General features: G+C 48.2%; 1 protein-coding gene across 2 annotated transcripts in view; it reads right to left on the bottom strand.

Annotated features, from left to right (window-relative positions):
• Nucleotides 1–15762, bottom strand: part of LOC130608064 (ankyrin repeat domain-containing protein 11-like) — a 46455-nt gene that overhangs the window by 14522 nt on the left and 16171 nt on the right. Inside the window, exon 2 of one of the 2 annotated variants that reach the window (XM_057425672.1) lies at nt 4419–4557. In XM_057425672.1, the coding sequence (XP_057281655.1) occupies nt 4419–4557 (139 nt within the window). Of the gene's footprint in view, nt 1–4418; nt 4558–15762 lie in introns of those variants that run through there. The other variant, XM_057425671.1, reaches the window with a different exon arrangement.

The raw sequence follows: 15762 nt of genomic DNA, 5'->3' as shown, positions 1-15762 counted from the left end.
TTATTTATTTATTTTTTAAATCAAAGCAAGAGACAGAAACAGCTTAAGGACTTTCACATTTCAGCTGCAGGGCTCTCAGGCCATGTTTTCTATTCCTCTCCACCCAGTTTAGCCACCTCTCCCTGCCCCCCCAAGCTGAGATGACCATCAAATGCCACAAGACCACAACAGATGCAGATGACGACATTGTTATTTCAGTCAGCACAGCTCTGATGGCATGGAGAGAACTGGGTGCCTGCTTGGCTGTGAGCTGTTGCTGGGCTGATGGAGAAGGAGGCAGCTCACCATCACTGCTGGATCTGAGGGCTCCAGATTTCAGGTTATCACCCACAGGATTCAAATGTCATCCAACCCATTGCAGATCCCATTCTGCAGCACTTCCAGAGGCACACAAACCCCTCCTGCCTCCCCCTACTCCCTCCTCAGTGAGGCTGTAGGGAGAGATCAGGAAAGAGCATCAAGGAGCATCTCTGCGCCAGCCACCCCAGCCCACCTCTCCTGCATCTCCCTGCAGGTGGCTTCCCAGCAGGACGGTCCCCTTCTCCCTGCTGTGCCTGCAGGATGCTCCTCTGCATGCTTCTTAACATCACCATTAAATGCCTAACCTGCTTTCAGCACAGGAAACAAGCGAGGAGCTGCTGAAATTACTGGGAAAGAAGCTGTCTGTATTCATTTGGTGGCTGCCAGGCAGCACATAGGCTCTCAGCAACGTCTGAATATGTGGGGAGATGCCACACGAGTGAGAGGAGAAGGAAGGAGGAGAAGTCTCAGGCAGAGAGATGCTGCTCCCACAGTGCTGGATCTGTAACATGCACAGTCACATGCTCACAGCTTTACACCTATTTTTTCTCCTAAAGATGGTTTATTCAGTTAACTCTAAGGAACCCAAGAGCCAGAATTGTTGTTCTAGAAACCATTTTGAAGGAGCTAATTTAAAAAGATTTATCACTGAACCTACTGTACCCAAATCATACTCTTTAAACCAGTGCTGGGCTCCAGGAGCCCATCTCCCGTACGGGAACAAACCCTGAGTGGCACTGGGAGCTGGCTCAGCATCAGGGTGCAGTAAAGGCACACTGCCTGGGGTAGGCTGCTGCAAACAAAACCAGATCAAGAATGAAATCGCTTGCTTTCTGAGCACCTCAGCACTCTGCCAGCAGCGCATGCTCCTCAGCCATCTCTAGGAGGGAGCTGCAAGAGCAGGGCTGAAGGAAGAAGGGCAGGTGAGGTGCTCTGCTGCAGTGAGTGAAGGGCTGGGGCAGATCGCAGATCTCTGCCCTCAAACACACACCTTCCCCAGGAACACCCAGGTGCAGCTGGAAAAGCCATCCTGGTGACATGAGGCACCAGTGCTCAGGATAAGTACTATGAGCACACAAGAGACAGAGGTTAATATTTGCAACCTGACAGCGAGGGGATGATGCCATCTACGCACCAAGGTGGCAGAGGCAATGAGGCACATGGGCTCATCCCGGCTGTCCCAGCACAGGTTGGCACACCACCAGTGCTGCCTGACACCCGGCCAGGGCAGGCTTTGCCACCCTTCCATGGTGAGGCAAACCCAGGACAGATGCTTTCTTGCACCACATACAGTGTACACACGTCAAAGCTGAGCCAGAACTATTCAGGGACAAAAAAAAACCCAAAACAACAAAACAGGAAACAGATACACTGTGCTAAGGAAAATGAGTCACTGCAACAAATCAGGATGAGGATTCACTACTGTTTAAACATTTAAAGAGGGGAGAAAATATCCCACTACAGGCAAAAAGAGAGCTCTCCTAGCTCCCACATCCTTAGAGCTAAATTCCACATGGCTATGTAATACCCTAGCAAAACTACTCTCGAACACGCACAATAGCCTGTGTACAGCAGCCCAACTGTGTTATATAAATCATCTAAGATCAACCCTGCAACTGGAACACTAATGTCACAATCCTGCTTTTCCCAAGAGCTGAAATCAAAGTTTAGGAGTGTGCAACTTTGGTGCACTGCAAACACACCTCTACCTGCTCAATGAAAGCTGGCCTCGAGCCAGGCCAAGGAACACAAGGGCTTGAGATACCCCATGATTGCAATCATAGAATCAGTGGGGTGGTGCAAGAGGAGAGCAAGGTGCCAGTAAGTTTTTTCTCATCTCAAGAATCTGATTCCTGGAGTAAAAAATCTCAAAGAACAGGCTCCTGATAAGTCTCGGTCTGACTCGGTGTTTATCTGCAGCTCCCTGCTGCTATGTCCTCCCCAACAGCTGAGTCGCTTCCTCTTCTCAGTCTCCACCAAACAGGTTGCTAGAGACTCGCCTACACATTGCCAGCATCTGTGGAGCCCAGTTTGTCTTTATATGTGTCTTTGAGCACCATGACCACCACTGGCTGTCCTGTGGGCAGGGAGCTGGGCTGCTGCCCCTTGGCTTGGCTCTGCCACTCTCACACCCGCTTCCCCAGGAAGGGCGAGCTCTGAAGAGGAAGATGATTCCAAAGAGATAGAGTCCCATGCCTGCTGAAAGCAGGGGCTGATGGGCAGGGGTGTCTCACAGGCTGCACTGCTGCTCCTCTGCACCCTGCAGCAGCTGCAGCCTGTCCCCAGCTTTCTCCTCTGCTCCCCTCCCCTGCTACTCTCCTTTTGATTTTCTTCTCACTGCTGCCAGCAGGAAGATTTCTAACATCTCTACAGCCAGAGAGAAACCAAAGCCCTCTTAACTGCTGCTGGGGGACATGGAAATCATGCTGGTGGAGCCCTACCATGACACTGTAGTTGTCACGAGGGTCAGACAGCCCTAAAGCAAGTTTGGCCTTAAATTCTCAACCAAGTACTGAATGTGGCAGAAACACCCTTGACATAAAGCAGAAGCTATGGTTCCAGCTAATCCGTTTTGCCTTGCCCCAGCCATCCTCCCTCCAAAGGTGAAACCCCTTGATTTATTCAAGTGAGACACTACAGCATGATGAATGTGCTTGGGAACACAGGAAGGTTCCGATGGGCACCACACTGCTTGGAGAGCAAGTGAGGATCACCCATGTCAGGCTGTAATCCCCTCTGCTCCCCAATGGTAGTGGCCATCCTTCCTCCCACCACTGCAAACCCCAGTTGATTCATTCTCCAACACACTCACCCGTCCACATACACCGAATATAAACCTGACACTTCAACCCTGCCAAGGGCCATCAGTATGAGCTGTCCTCTAATGAAATGAATTCATGTTTTGAGACTTTTTCTCTAACAGGGAGTTCAGCAATTGTGAAAATTACTATTGGGCACATGGAAACCCATAGAAATGACAGGACAGCCTCAGGACACTGGGCCCTCACCAACGTGGTGGCTCTGACTTGTTAAAATCTGCCCTCCCAACTTCTGAACCAGAGGAGACCGGCAAACAGCTCCCGTAGGCTGACATACCACAGACCACCTCACATGCTCACCCAAAAGTAACAGCAAATGCATAATTTTTACCATTTTTAAGCACATTCCCAACTTTTAGCCCATTTTATCTCTTGATCCTTACCAGACCAGAACTATTTCCAAATGCAGATTTCCTAGAAACATCCAGAAAGGACCTACACCAACCTCTGACAATAAAGCCACAGCTAAGCCTCTTACAACCAAATAGCATTATTTGCTCCATGCCAAAACTTTGCTACAGCTCTTCACAACTGCTTACTGATCAAACAGCCCATTTGATTTCTCTGTAGCTACATACGGCCATGGTGGGAAAGACCCAAGTGTACCAGCCACTCTTTTGCCATGAGATGCGACCTGCCTGACCATGACACAGCCAGGCTGAAACACCCACATCAGCACCAGTGCTTCCCAGAAACCAGGCATGTGTTGAGGATATGTTGCTCATTCATGTCACAACCACCAGAGCAACCTTGGCAGTGCCAAGAACAGGGGCAGACAGGTCACCGTAATGACCCAAAGGGCCAATCTAACCACTCCAACAGGCCCAGACAGCCATAGCACCAGTCACACCTCTAGCCCATCAGTATGGACTCCAGAGAGCTTTACACACATTTGACAGCACCTGTGCACACACCAACTGGAAATAATTGTTCAGTTTAAAGCCCCAAAACAATAAAACATGTCTGGAGAGGATACAGATGTATTTACACAGACATACACACATACCTCAGGTTTGTTTGAGGCAGATGCATGCAAGCTCATGTTTTTACTACTCGTTTTTCTTTTAAAGAGTACTCAGCTTTATCCTTTGATTTTCCACGTTCTTACTAGCAGGCCCAGCACTGCTCATTGGTTTGTCTAAGATGCAGTTCATGAACTAGACTATTTAGAAACAAAGAAATGACCACCAGCCAAAGGAAGGGGGGCCTCCCCACAGAGCAATCTGTTGGTCCAGTTAAATACTGTGTGCTCCCCCCAGCCCAAACACATTTTGAGGGTGGAATAAGTCATTTCTGTACCTGTATCTGAGTCTTTCTGATCTCCATTTGTTCCAACAGTGAAAGGCAACTTCCGTTTGGTCGCTCGCTCCTTCACCTCTTTGCTGCCATCACTCCGGTCCAACTTTGGAGTCTTGGTTAGAGAAACTTTATCTTTCTCCTGCAAAGAGAAGAGATCAGATTAACAAGAGCCTTCCCCAGACTGTGTTCACCTAACCGTCCAAAGTCCTACACCAGCCTCACGCAGCATTTGTCCTTTCTTTTACACCATGGGTTTCCAGCACCAGGGTTTACCATCCTGCAGAAAGCAACCTCTACAAAGCTAAAAACCCCACCAGAGAAGAGAAAAACCAGCCAAGGCTGCTGCATGGTGCCAAACCTGCAACCAATTCACGTGAAAACCAGAGCTGATGATGTGTGTGACCATGGGGGGAAGGCAGGCTGGGGGGGGGGGGGGGGGGGGGGGGAGGCAGGGAACCCAAGGAATTCCCAGCACAACCACCCCCATCACTTGGAAGAGTTCCCTGATCCCAAGCAGAAGCAGGACACAGGGAAACGGACAGTGTATGCCTGGGGGATGCACAAAAACCAGTGATATAAGGAAAGCAAATGCCTGGAAAACATAGGGTTAAAATATTTTCAACTTACCTTAGGTCTAAGAGAACAATGTTTGTGTTGTAAATCTGTGGTGTGATAACAGAATTTAGTAGTCTTACTAACAAGAGTGAATTGTTTCCTTTCATCCTTCTAATGAGTGAAGTATTTCTTACCATCCTTCTAATTATCAGTTAGTTTGGAGACAGTGACAGTGACATCTGCTACCTTGGGAGGCAATAAATTTTGTAGATGAAGGTCCCACTGTTCTAAATCTTTGCCAGCTATCAGAAACTTGCAGATATGTCTGGTTTCAGCTAATTTGTAATTACCGGGGCATCCAACTGTGCCAAAGGTGAAAAGTGCACCCTGAGGAAGACTGCTTACTTCATCTTGAAGACCCCTGCCCACAACCATCAGAGGGTAGTGCGCAAGTGCCAAAAGGGAGGAGACTTATGATAATGAGTACCTAAACTAATTGTAATACCCCACCAAACTCTCGGGAACCTGATAAGTATGTAGGTTTGTGTGTAATAAATATCTATTTGCTTAACCCCTCGGTGTGCAAGTTAGGAGGAGCGATCCCCCTTGCACCCGGCGCTGTAATAAACATACCTGCTTTATAACTCTCTCTGAGTTGTAGAGTCTGATTCTGTGCTTCACCAGCACTAAAGCCCTTGGTTCCAAGTGGAGAGCTGAGGGCTTCACCTTGGGACCTGAAGTATTTCTAGCACAAGAATACACCATTACTACTTGAGCTTACATGGCAACATGTTATTCCAGAGAATATTCTGGCAGATGATAACTCTGCTAACATTACTGACTTTCACAGGAACAGCATCACAGCCAAATGCACTGTGAAGGCTTGCACTGCACAGACAGGGTAACGATTCCATGGAATTATATAATCATAGCATGGTTTTGGTTGGAAGGGACCTTAAAGCTCATCTAGTTCTAACCCCCTGCCATGGGCAGGGACACCTTCCATTAGACCAGGTTGCTCCAAGCCCCATCCAACCTAGCCTTGAACACTGCCAGGGATGGGGCAGCTACAGCTTCTCTGGGCAACCTGCGCCAGCTCCTCACCACCCTCACAGGGAAGAACTTCTTCCTAAAATCTCATCTCAATCTCCCCTCTGTCAGTTTAAAGCCATTCCCCCTTGTCCTGTCCCTACAGGCCCTTGTCAAAAGCCCCTCTCCAGCTTTCTTGTTGGCCCCTTTAGGCACTGGAAGCTGCTCTCAGGTCTCCCCAGAGCCTTCATATGAGAAGCATTATTATTTTAAGCAAGTGCTTATGGACTGAACATTGTGCCACTGCTCTAACAACAAGGCCAGAACAAGCAGTTTTGCAATCTATTTGCTTTCAATAACCCAGCAAAACCTAGACCTGAAGCTTTAGCTATGAAGTTGAATTAAAGAATCTCTATACAGTAAATCATACAAGACCATTGCTGGAAACTCAGACAAGCACATCTAACAGAAATTCCTTGAGCAGCCCATCACACTGTTTGCATCAGGCTCAGCACCCTGGCAGGTGCCTCCTATGCCAGCAGTGTCACTGTGTATGTTGCTCCTTCCTCTTCCCAAACTCCTGTCTGGCAACCAGATTTCACCCACAGATTAAAGAGAAACCCTTTACTGGGACCAACAGGTTCTGTCTGCCTGTCCCCCTTATGACGGGCAGCGTGACAGCCCCATGGCTGCACACCCAATGCTTATCCCCTCACACCAGTCAGGGCTAAAAAAATGGGTTGGGGAATCCCTTTTTTGGTAAAGCAAGTGAAACAAACCTGTCTGACAGTGGCTCATGGGGCTGGTGGGAGCCAAGGCACATTCAGAGCCCAAAGAAGGGCAGCCCTGCCCCGGAGCAGCCCTTCCTCAGCACAGGAGGCAGCAGAGCAGCAGGACAGTCAGCACAGCCAAAATAAACACTCCAGTGTTTCACTTAAACACTCCAGATTTAAATGCTTTTTTTTTTTTTCTGACTTGAACAGAAATAGTTTGCCATAACAAATAATGCTGCTTCTATTAAGGTCCTTTTCAACCTTAATTATTCTATGATTCTATGATTCTATTGCCAGCTGCTGTTTGAAGCAGCTCAGAGGTGGAAGGCAGGTCAGGGACCACGGATCACGTCTCAGGACCATCTGGTTGCAAGCAGTCCTTTCCCTCCTCAGTTTAATGCAAGCTCCAACAGCAACACTACGCTCAAACCCCACTAACCCCACAGCAGTGCTGAGGCAATGTTGATGCAGGGTAAATCATCAGTGACCGGTGAGATGTGGCCCCATCACAAAACTCAACTGCACTTCAAGACAACAGTCAGCCCAACAATTTTTACCCTTAAAAATCAGAGCCTTGGACAAGAGCATGAAACCAGAGAAGACCATGTGCATGTCTCTTCCTCTGCTGCCTGCGCCTAAGGGAACACTTGCACGCATTGCATCCAAGCCGCTCCACCATCACAGAGCCATGGGATCAGGCGGCACACTTCTTCCTGCTCTGGAAGTGCATTTGCACCTCTCACATTTGACATGTGCAGCTCAGGTTCGCCAGCACTGAGTAGTGGCAATCCTTGGAAAGAGACAATTCCAGAAGACTCCAAGGTGGATTGATGACACTTCCCTGCACCAGCTGCCATTCTTGTGGGCTGTACTTCAGTTTCCTGTCCCAGACCCTTTGAGCAGGCTGCTCCACTCAGCATTTCAGTAGTAGGATTTTCCTTGCCCGCTCTCGCAGCAGTAGGGCAGGATGTGATGCCCCACGGTGGGATTTCCTACACTCCCACCATTTCTTCCAGACATCAGTTTCGCATTAAGAGCTTCAACAAGAGGTCCAGTGTGCTCAATGCAAAGAGATTACAACGTTTTTATTGTTTATTACCTTAAAATAAATTTCAGCTGGAGCAAACTCACCACAACATGTCCTCTGCTGCCCAAAAAGCCTCATAGTCATCCCACCTTCGGGCATCCCTTGGTAGTGCTGCTGCTCCTGCACCCCACTTAAAAGCAAACGACAGTGGATGACTGTTTCAAACATACCTTCTCTAAAATGCTCTTAATCTTTGGATTTGGCTGCTGTGGTGTGAAAGCCTGAACCTGCAGGCACAGGGGGTTGTGGTGCCTGCAAGCCAGGTCAGTTTCCTGCTGCATTAACACCATGGGGGATCTCTGCACACTCCAAATAAGGAAAACATCCAGGACAGCTAAAAATGCAACTTATTCTAGAAAATTACTACAGTGTTGTTAAAAGCTCGGAGTTGGGGGACAGAGTAGAGGAATTAGGCAAAAAAACTTCCCAGACCAGATGGTGAGCCCATCATGGAAGTGGGAATGGCTGCGTGAACCCCAGCACCAGGCACGCATGAGCAACATTCCATTTGCATTCACCCTAACGCTTGGACTTGCTAATCCAGTAAATTCAGCACAATTAAATACCAAGGAATGAAGGAAGCAGTGGCAGTCCCAGCACCACTTTGAAGATTAATTTGTACAGTAGCACAAGGATAACCTTTTATACTAATCGGAGCAAGGAAGATCCAAACTTTGCTCCCCCCCGGGAAAGCAGCGACCTGCTGAGGATGCCTGAAACTGTTGGTAAAACCACTGCAGAGAAATTAAGGCATCCTGGAGAAGTCATATTCTTGACAGTAATGTGTGTTTGCATTGTCTTAAGTTTTACTTCCCTATTTCCAATTTTGTAATGAAGAATTTTGTCCTTTTCTCAAGTAAAAGCTGGTTTCAATTTAGGTCTTCTCATGTTTAAAGTAAGCTCAGACTCATCTGAATCAAGTTTCACAAAAGGAACAAATCCAAATTAAATGACACTGCAGAGAAACCTGGATCAGCATCTGTGTGTGACAGGCATGGGGCTCTCGAAGGCTGGGACAGCTTTTGCCAAGGGTAAGAGGGACTTTGGTGAATGAGGGTGCTGTTGAGAGCTCAGCAACAGAACTAAGTTCCCCTTTGTGGGTGTTAATAAAAGATGCTTTGGCAAAGGAGACGGCAGACCATGACTTCAGGAAAAATCCCCTACTGTCACATTATGTTCTTACTAAGATTTACTACATTAAGAACTCAAACCAATCACAAACTGGCCCCCAGCAGCTGCCTGATGCAAGGTGCTGCAGCAACACTGACTTCTCTTTACAACAAAGATCTCTAATAAGCAAGAGAGAGACCCTGATATCAATCTGCTTGGTTCATTTATGACATACATGAATAAAAGCCATTTTCCAGCCTCATGCAGAACTCCAGCTAGGCCAGCTTACTGCCCCAATGCCAGTTTGCAGGGCAAAGCCAAACGTTATTTTTTTGATGCAAAATTCTACACTTACAAACTCATGAAAAGAAATCTGTATTTCCAGTAGGAAGCTGAGCAAGTTCCTAGCTTGCTTCACAGGACAGACCATGCATCTGCAGCCCGCTCCTCCCCTCTATCCACCTATGCCCACACACAAGCTCTGAAGCCCTGCCTGTGACCAAGGGCTGCATCGGAGCTGTGCCTGCACTTCAACACTGACAAAACCTGACTCACATCCCAAAGACTTGCATTACCAGCAATGGAAATCCCGAAAGCTCTTTGCTCTCCAAAAGGAGTTGAAAGATTGCAATGCTAGTACAAAGCAAGCATCAATGAACAAAGCCAGCACCGGGAGCCTGGGAGGAAAAGCCCAGAAGGACCATGGGCTCCAATGCCTGTGCCCCTGGGTGATGCCCCATGCCAAGCTGGCACACCAAATTCCTGCTGTGGGCAAAACAACCCACAACCCTGCTGCAAAAGCAAATGCTGCAAGAGCGGGAGTTTCCCTGCACTAATACAGGCAGCAGCGTGTCATTCCATGACCAACCTCTGCCGTGGGAGGAGAAGGGCTCTCACCCTGTGGTACAAAAGGGGTGGACCCCAGAGAGCACGTTGGACACGGTTGGAACCAAACCCCAGCATTCCCTAAATCTGGGTCCTTTGTAGTCTTTCTACAACCAGAGTACAAAACATAACACATACACACACATGCAAAATTTCAAGAAGGCTGAATCTTTGTCATTATCAATGCTGCAATAAAACATTGAAGCACAGAGACAACTGGAACTGAAGCCCTATTCCTGCATGCCCCAGGTGCTGAGGTTTGTAAGAAATACAACCCTGAAATGACTGTGGGCTGATTATCTTCATGGAAACGCTGGCTCTGAAGTCAGATTCCATGCCCTGGGTGGGTGGCTCTGGACATACAGCCCAGCACTTGTTTGTATGGCACAGGAAGGCCCTACCAGTCCAACAAGTTTCAAGAAGAATTGAGAAATAAGGACTGTGATCCCTTTTCTGAAACTGGGAGAAGAGGGAGGAGAAAAGCAAAAGCTTTTATTTAACCTCTGTGAGCTCCTACAAGCAAAAACCAGGAGTCAAACACCATTCTGCTTGGTGTTCAGTTTCAACCACTGTAGCAAAAATGCAATTCAGACAATGCAAGCAGGAGCATTAACCCATAAAGAGACAAATCCTCCGCTGCAGCCTCTGCACATTACCACTCAGCAAGCGGTCCCAGGCATATAAGGAAATGGTCTTGACAACTGATATAATTCTTGCTGTAGTGCTCTGCTCAGTCTTAAGTAATCTGATGATTAATGAGTAAATGAGAAAATGATTAATGAGAAAAAATGAGTAATCTGCTCCTGGTATGGGGATCTGGGGATTTACACCAGAAAGGAGAATTATTCATATATGGCATGCATATTTCTACAGAACCCTTCAGTATGAACTCAATGGGAGCACCTGCCCTGAGCAGGCTCTGTGCAGCCATATAAGGCTGGCAGGGCACAACTGGGTGCCCCGCTGCTGCTGCTAACTCCAGAAGAAAAAGCTCCTCACTCAACAGCAGTGAAGCAGACACAGCATCTAATGTTGTTAGCCATGGAGGGCAACAGAAACATGGTCTTCAAACCGCTTTGCTCTTGTGGCTGCACCAGCGCAAGCAACATTTCACTAGTTAATGCATCCCTCCCATGGAAAGGCAAGAGCAGAGAGCAAGGAGGAGTTCCCTCTTGTAATTAGCTCTACAACTGGAAGGCAAAAGCTCACATCCTCACCCACAATGCACAAGCTCTCCAGGAGAGCCTGGCTGTAGCATGTTCAAGTGCAGAACTTGACCATTTCCTGCAGCACTCAGCCCACCACAGCACCAGGACCACTGAGCATCCTGCACTGCTGCTTGCCTTTGATGCTAGAGCTTCAGAGCCCAAACATGTAAAGCCTGCTTAATGTTAAAACAATTGTCACTATTAAGGTCATATTGAAAGAAAACCACACAAGTGCTACTGCAGCTACTGCTCTCCCCATGCACCATCACAGGTAGTGCTGGGTCCCTCCATGCGGCATAGCTCTAGCAATGCCGCAGCCACTCTGCCTTCCCTAGCGAGCCTCTGCCAGCAAGTGTGTGCCAAATCCCAGGCTTGGGCCTTTAGAAGTGTTGACAAAGGAAAGACAAATAAAGCAGCATCTGGCTTGACAGGCAGGTACAACAGCATCTGAAAGTAGGAGGTCTAATGACAGAGTGCTTTTACCCTGAGTCACTGCTCCAGCTCACACTTCAGAGTTAACCAGAAACAGGGCAATTTGCTGCACCATGTCCTTTGGCCACTTGGGCTGGATCTCTGCTCAGACCCCAAAGGACAAGAGCCTGCAAATTTCTTCTCCATTGAGAAGACCAGAATGAAGTGAGCAGAAAGGCTTACTCAATACCACTCTCTGCAGGTCTGCACTGATGCCTCTGAAAGGGAAGCATAAAATTATTTGTGTCCTAGTTATTTAGCCAGTAGGAGACAACTCCAGTTCCCAGCATCCCTAGCACTGCCCAACAAACCTGCTCTGTAAATAACATGCAGCCTTTAAGCTGCTGCAAGTGGATGAAATAAAATGGGAGCTGATTCATATTATAACTGATCCTTTCCCTCCTGAAGCACTTGCACCAACATTAAGCTTCTTAACCAGCACTGTCAAAACCCTGTATTTACATATCCTGTGCTGCTGGGCTCAACCTCATTTGCCAGGGTAAATTCTGGTATCTCCCTGACACAACAGGGCAGCTTCTTCACCTCCAACATTCAGGCTCCCAGTTCTTACCCAGCTACTAGAAGCCCCACACTGTGCAAAAAAAAGTGCCTGTGACGAGGCAATGCTCCTGCTCTTGACATAACTCTTGAACTGGATCCGTGCACACACCACAATGCAGAAAAAGGAAGGGATGCTACCAGCATGCTCGATAAAACAAACTCCTGCCTGGGAATAAATAACCGTTTGGTTATTTGTCATTGTCCTGGCTTCAGCTATAGTAGTCATTTTTCTCCTTTTTAGTCACTGGTGCAGTGCTGTGTTTTTGAATTTCAGACTGGGAATAATGCTGATAACACTAATGTTTTTAGTTGTTGCTAAGTAATGTTTATTCTGACCAAGGACTTTCACAGTCTCATGCTTTGCTGGTGAGGAGGGGTACGGGAAGATGGGAGGAAGCAAAGAAAGGACACCTGACCCAAACTAGCCAAAGGGGTATTCCATACCACAGCACGTTATGCCCAGTATATAAACTGGGGAGAGTTACCTGGAAGGCTCAGATCACTGCTCAGGTTGGGCTGGGTATTTCTCGGCAGGTGGTGAGCAATTGTATTCTCTCCCGTTGTTATTTCCCTTATCATTATTATTACTGGTGGTAGCAATAGTAGTTTTGTACTATACCTTAGTTATTGGACAGTTCTTATCTCAACACATGGAAGTTACATTCTTTTGATTCCCCTCCCCATCCCTCCGGGAGCAGGGGGAGGAAGAAGGGGGGAGTGAGCAAGCAGCCGCATGGTTCTGAGTTACTGGCTGGACTCATGGAAACATTCTGGGCCTTGGCCTATACCTACAGAGCCCTGTTCAACACTATCCAGCTCCTTCAAAGGGAAAAAGATGTCTCTGGATATGATGGCAAAGCAACAGACAGCGCAGCTACTCCAACTCCAAGCACAGAAACTACAGCAACCCCAGCGACAAGTACAGCAGCTACTCAAACCCCAACAGCAACAGACAATGCATTTGATGACTGTGCTACTCAAAACCCAAGCACAGCAGCTGCACCAACCACGACAACAGATATTGCAGCCACTCCAACCACAGTGATAATCACAGAGGCACAAAGAGCAACCCATGATGTGAAGAAAGATGAATGTACTTACTACATGGGACTGTTGCAGAATGGCTCCAAGAGCAAGGCCATGGATCCTTGGAGCCCTTGTGTGAGCAAAGCAAAGTGTAGGCCTCACATGTACGTGACTTAAGCTGAAGGACACACTGTCCTTGAGCTCTGAGGAAAGTACCAAGGAACTGAGTTGCGGTTGATGCAATGAGGAAGAACCTTGAAATCAGAAACCGGATGTGGGAGGAGAATGTAAAGGAAACAGTTTAGAACTAACCAATGCTGTTGTGACTAGTAAGCATAATTAACACCACGAGGATATAAGCGATGTGCGACACGAATAAAGTAGAAGCTTGCTTATCACTCATATTGGGTTGTCGTGTCTTGCTTCTCCTCGCCGTCGGCAAATGGCACCCGAACAGGGACCCCAATAATTGGGACTAGAAGCCGGGAACCGGTGGCAGTGGCCGGGGAGCACGGAGCAGCACCACTGCCGTGGTGTGTCTGACCCGGGTGCTTGGACTGACCAAAAGGAGTCCGCCGCTGGGGCGAGCCAGATACAGCTGCACGGGGGGACGATCAGGTGACGGATGATCCAGAGACCGTGGTTACAGGACGATCCAGAAGAGGACGATCCGGAACAGGGAACAGGCCAGCTGAAGAAAATGGATTGAGAGGTAGCCCTTGATTTATTACAGCGCTTTTTAGAAAAGCGGGGAATTAGGCCTGAGACTCTAAAGCAGCTAGCAGGTCTAATGGCTGTAGGGAAGGCTAAGGGATTCTTTGTAGATCCTAATACAGTTTTTGAGGAGAGTGAGTGGCGAAAGTTTGGTGATGAACTATTTGACTCAATGCTTAATGATGATAAAACGGCAAAGAAACTTGGTAAGCCATGGAGAGAAGTAATAAATTGTATAAAAAAACACAAGGTGGAGAAGAAAATTGCCGCTGTAGCAACGGAGAAACTAGGGACAGAAGTCCCCGGTCAGTTGAAGCCGGGGGAAGATTACAACTCGTTTCCCCCAACTCGCGGGGCGCTCCCTGTGCTTGGAGCACAGGGTTTTCCCCCCCACCTTCCTTTTCCCCCCCTCCTTCTTCATCAGAAGGTGCAGCGGAGGAGGTGCAACTCTCTGCTCCCCCACCACCGCAGCTGAGTTTCGAAAAGCAGAGGGATTCTGAAAGTAGGGATTTTGAAAAGGACAGAGAAAGTATAATAGAAGGGATAGGAGCGATGAATGTCGGGGAAGCTGAAAGGAAGAGGGTGGTGCCTCGGCACCGGATTGATTGGGGAGTCATTTGAAGCAGGCAGTAGAAAATGGAGATTATGCGCTAGCAGGAGATTTGGAGGAACTGCGAGCCTTTCCGGTCAGGTATGAACCAGATGGACTAGAAGGAGCACAGGGAACCCATTATGTGCTAGACTGGAAATTCTTAACTCAGTTACGGAGTACGGTGAATGAGTCAGGATTGCATGGTGAGCCCACTAACCAGATGTTAGGTTATATATGGAGCAGTACGGTCTTATGCCCTGAAGACATTAAGGGAATAATTAGGGTGATCATGACACAAGCACAGCAGTTATTGTGGCAGGCACATTGGCAGCAGCTCTGTGATAGATCATCTAATCTGCCCAGAGGTCAGCATGACCCGCTGTTTGGTGTCACAACGGAACAACTGATGGGAACTGGGCGGTTTGCTACTATAGACATTCAAGTACAAATGGGGCCAGATGTTTGCCTGGAATCCATGCGTACTGCCAGGGAAGCCATTCAGAGGGCGCGCACAGCACCCCCTACCCCCTTGTACATGTCCATTAAACAAGGGAAAGATGAACCATTTGCTGATTTTGTGGATAGAGTAACTACAGCCATCAGCACAGCGGATACTCCAAAATATATGAAGGGTCCGCTGTTGCGCCAGTGTGTCATGGAAAATAGCAATGTCTATACAAAAAGTATCTTAGTTACCCTACCCACAGATGCCACCATAGAACTTATGTTAGAACGCATGAGCAGGGTGCCAGTAGGAACTCAGGTGCTACTTGTAGAAACTGTTAAAGCGATAGGAAAAGAGAGCTCAAGCACAGAAGGAGGCAGCTCAAGCACAGAAGGAGGCAGCTCAGGCACAGATACAGGCCTTTGCAGCGCTGGGTCCTCTCCGATCCAACAATACAGTGCCAGCCCAACAAAGACGTGGAGGGAAGCCGCCTCGTTGTTTCCGATGTGGTGACGGAGGACATATGAAACGAAACTGCAGAAAGACTGTGTGGTGCTCTAATTGTCAGCGAGACAACCACAGCACAGAAGCCTGCAGCCATTCAGGAAATGGACAGAGGAGCACGAATGGCCGCCACGCGCAGACAACAATTGTGGCCCCCGTTCAGGCCTCTGCCCAGTGGTCAGCACCAACTGTGACATCACCGGCCGGGAGCTGCGGCCCGCAGCCGGCCTACGGCCCGCCACAACAGGGAGCCTCGGCTTGGACCTGGCAACCGCAATAGATGCGACCCTCATTGATCAATGGCCGTATAAGATCCCCACCGCTGTACAGGGACCACTAATAATCAATGGACAGGTCCACGGGGCGTTGCTGCTTGGATGATCC

Source organism: Pezoporus wallicus, unplaced genomic scaffold (genome assembly GCF_028554395.1).
Source record: "Pezoporus wallicus isolate ANWC-B61680 ecotype Strahan unplaced genomic scaffold, APGP_CSIRO_Pwel_v1 contig_1123, whole genome shotgun sequence".
Lineage (NCBI taxonomy): Eukaryota > Metazoa > Chordata > Aves > Psittaciformes > Psittacidae > Pezoporus > Pezoporus wallicus.
Note: the sequence above shows the minus strand (reverse complement) of the source record. Positions and strands in the feature narration are given on the sequence as shown.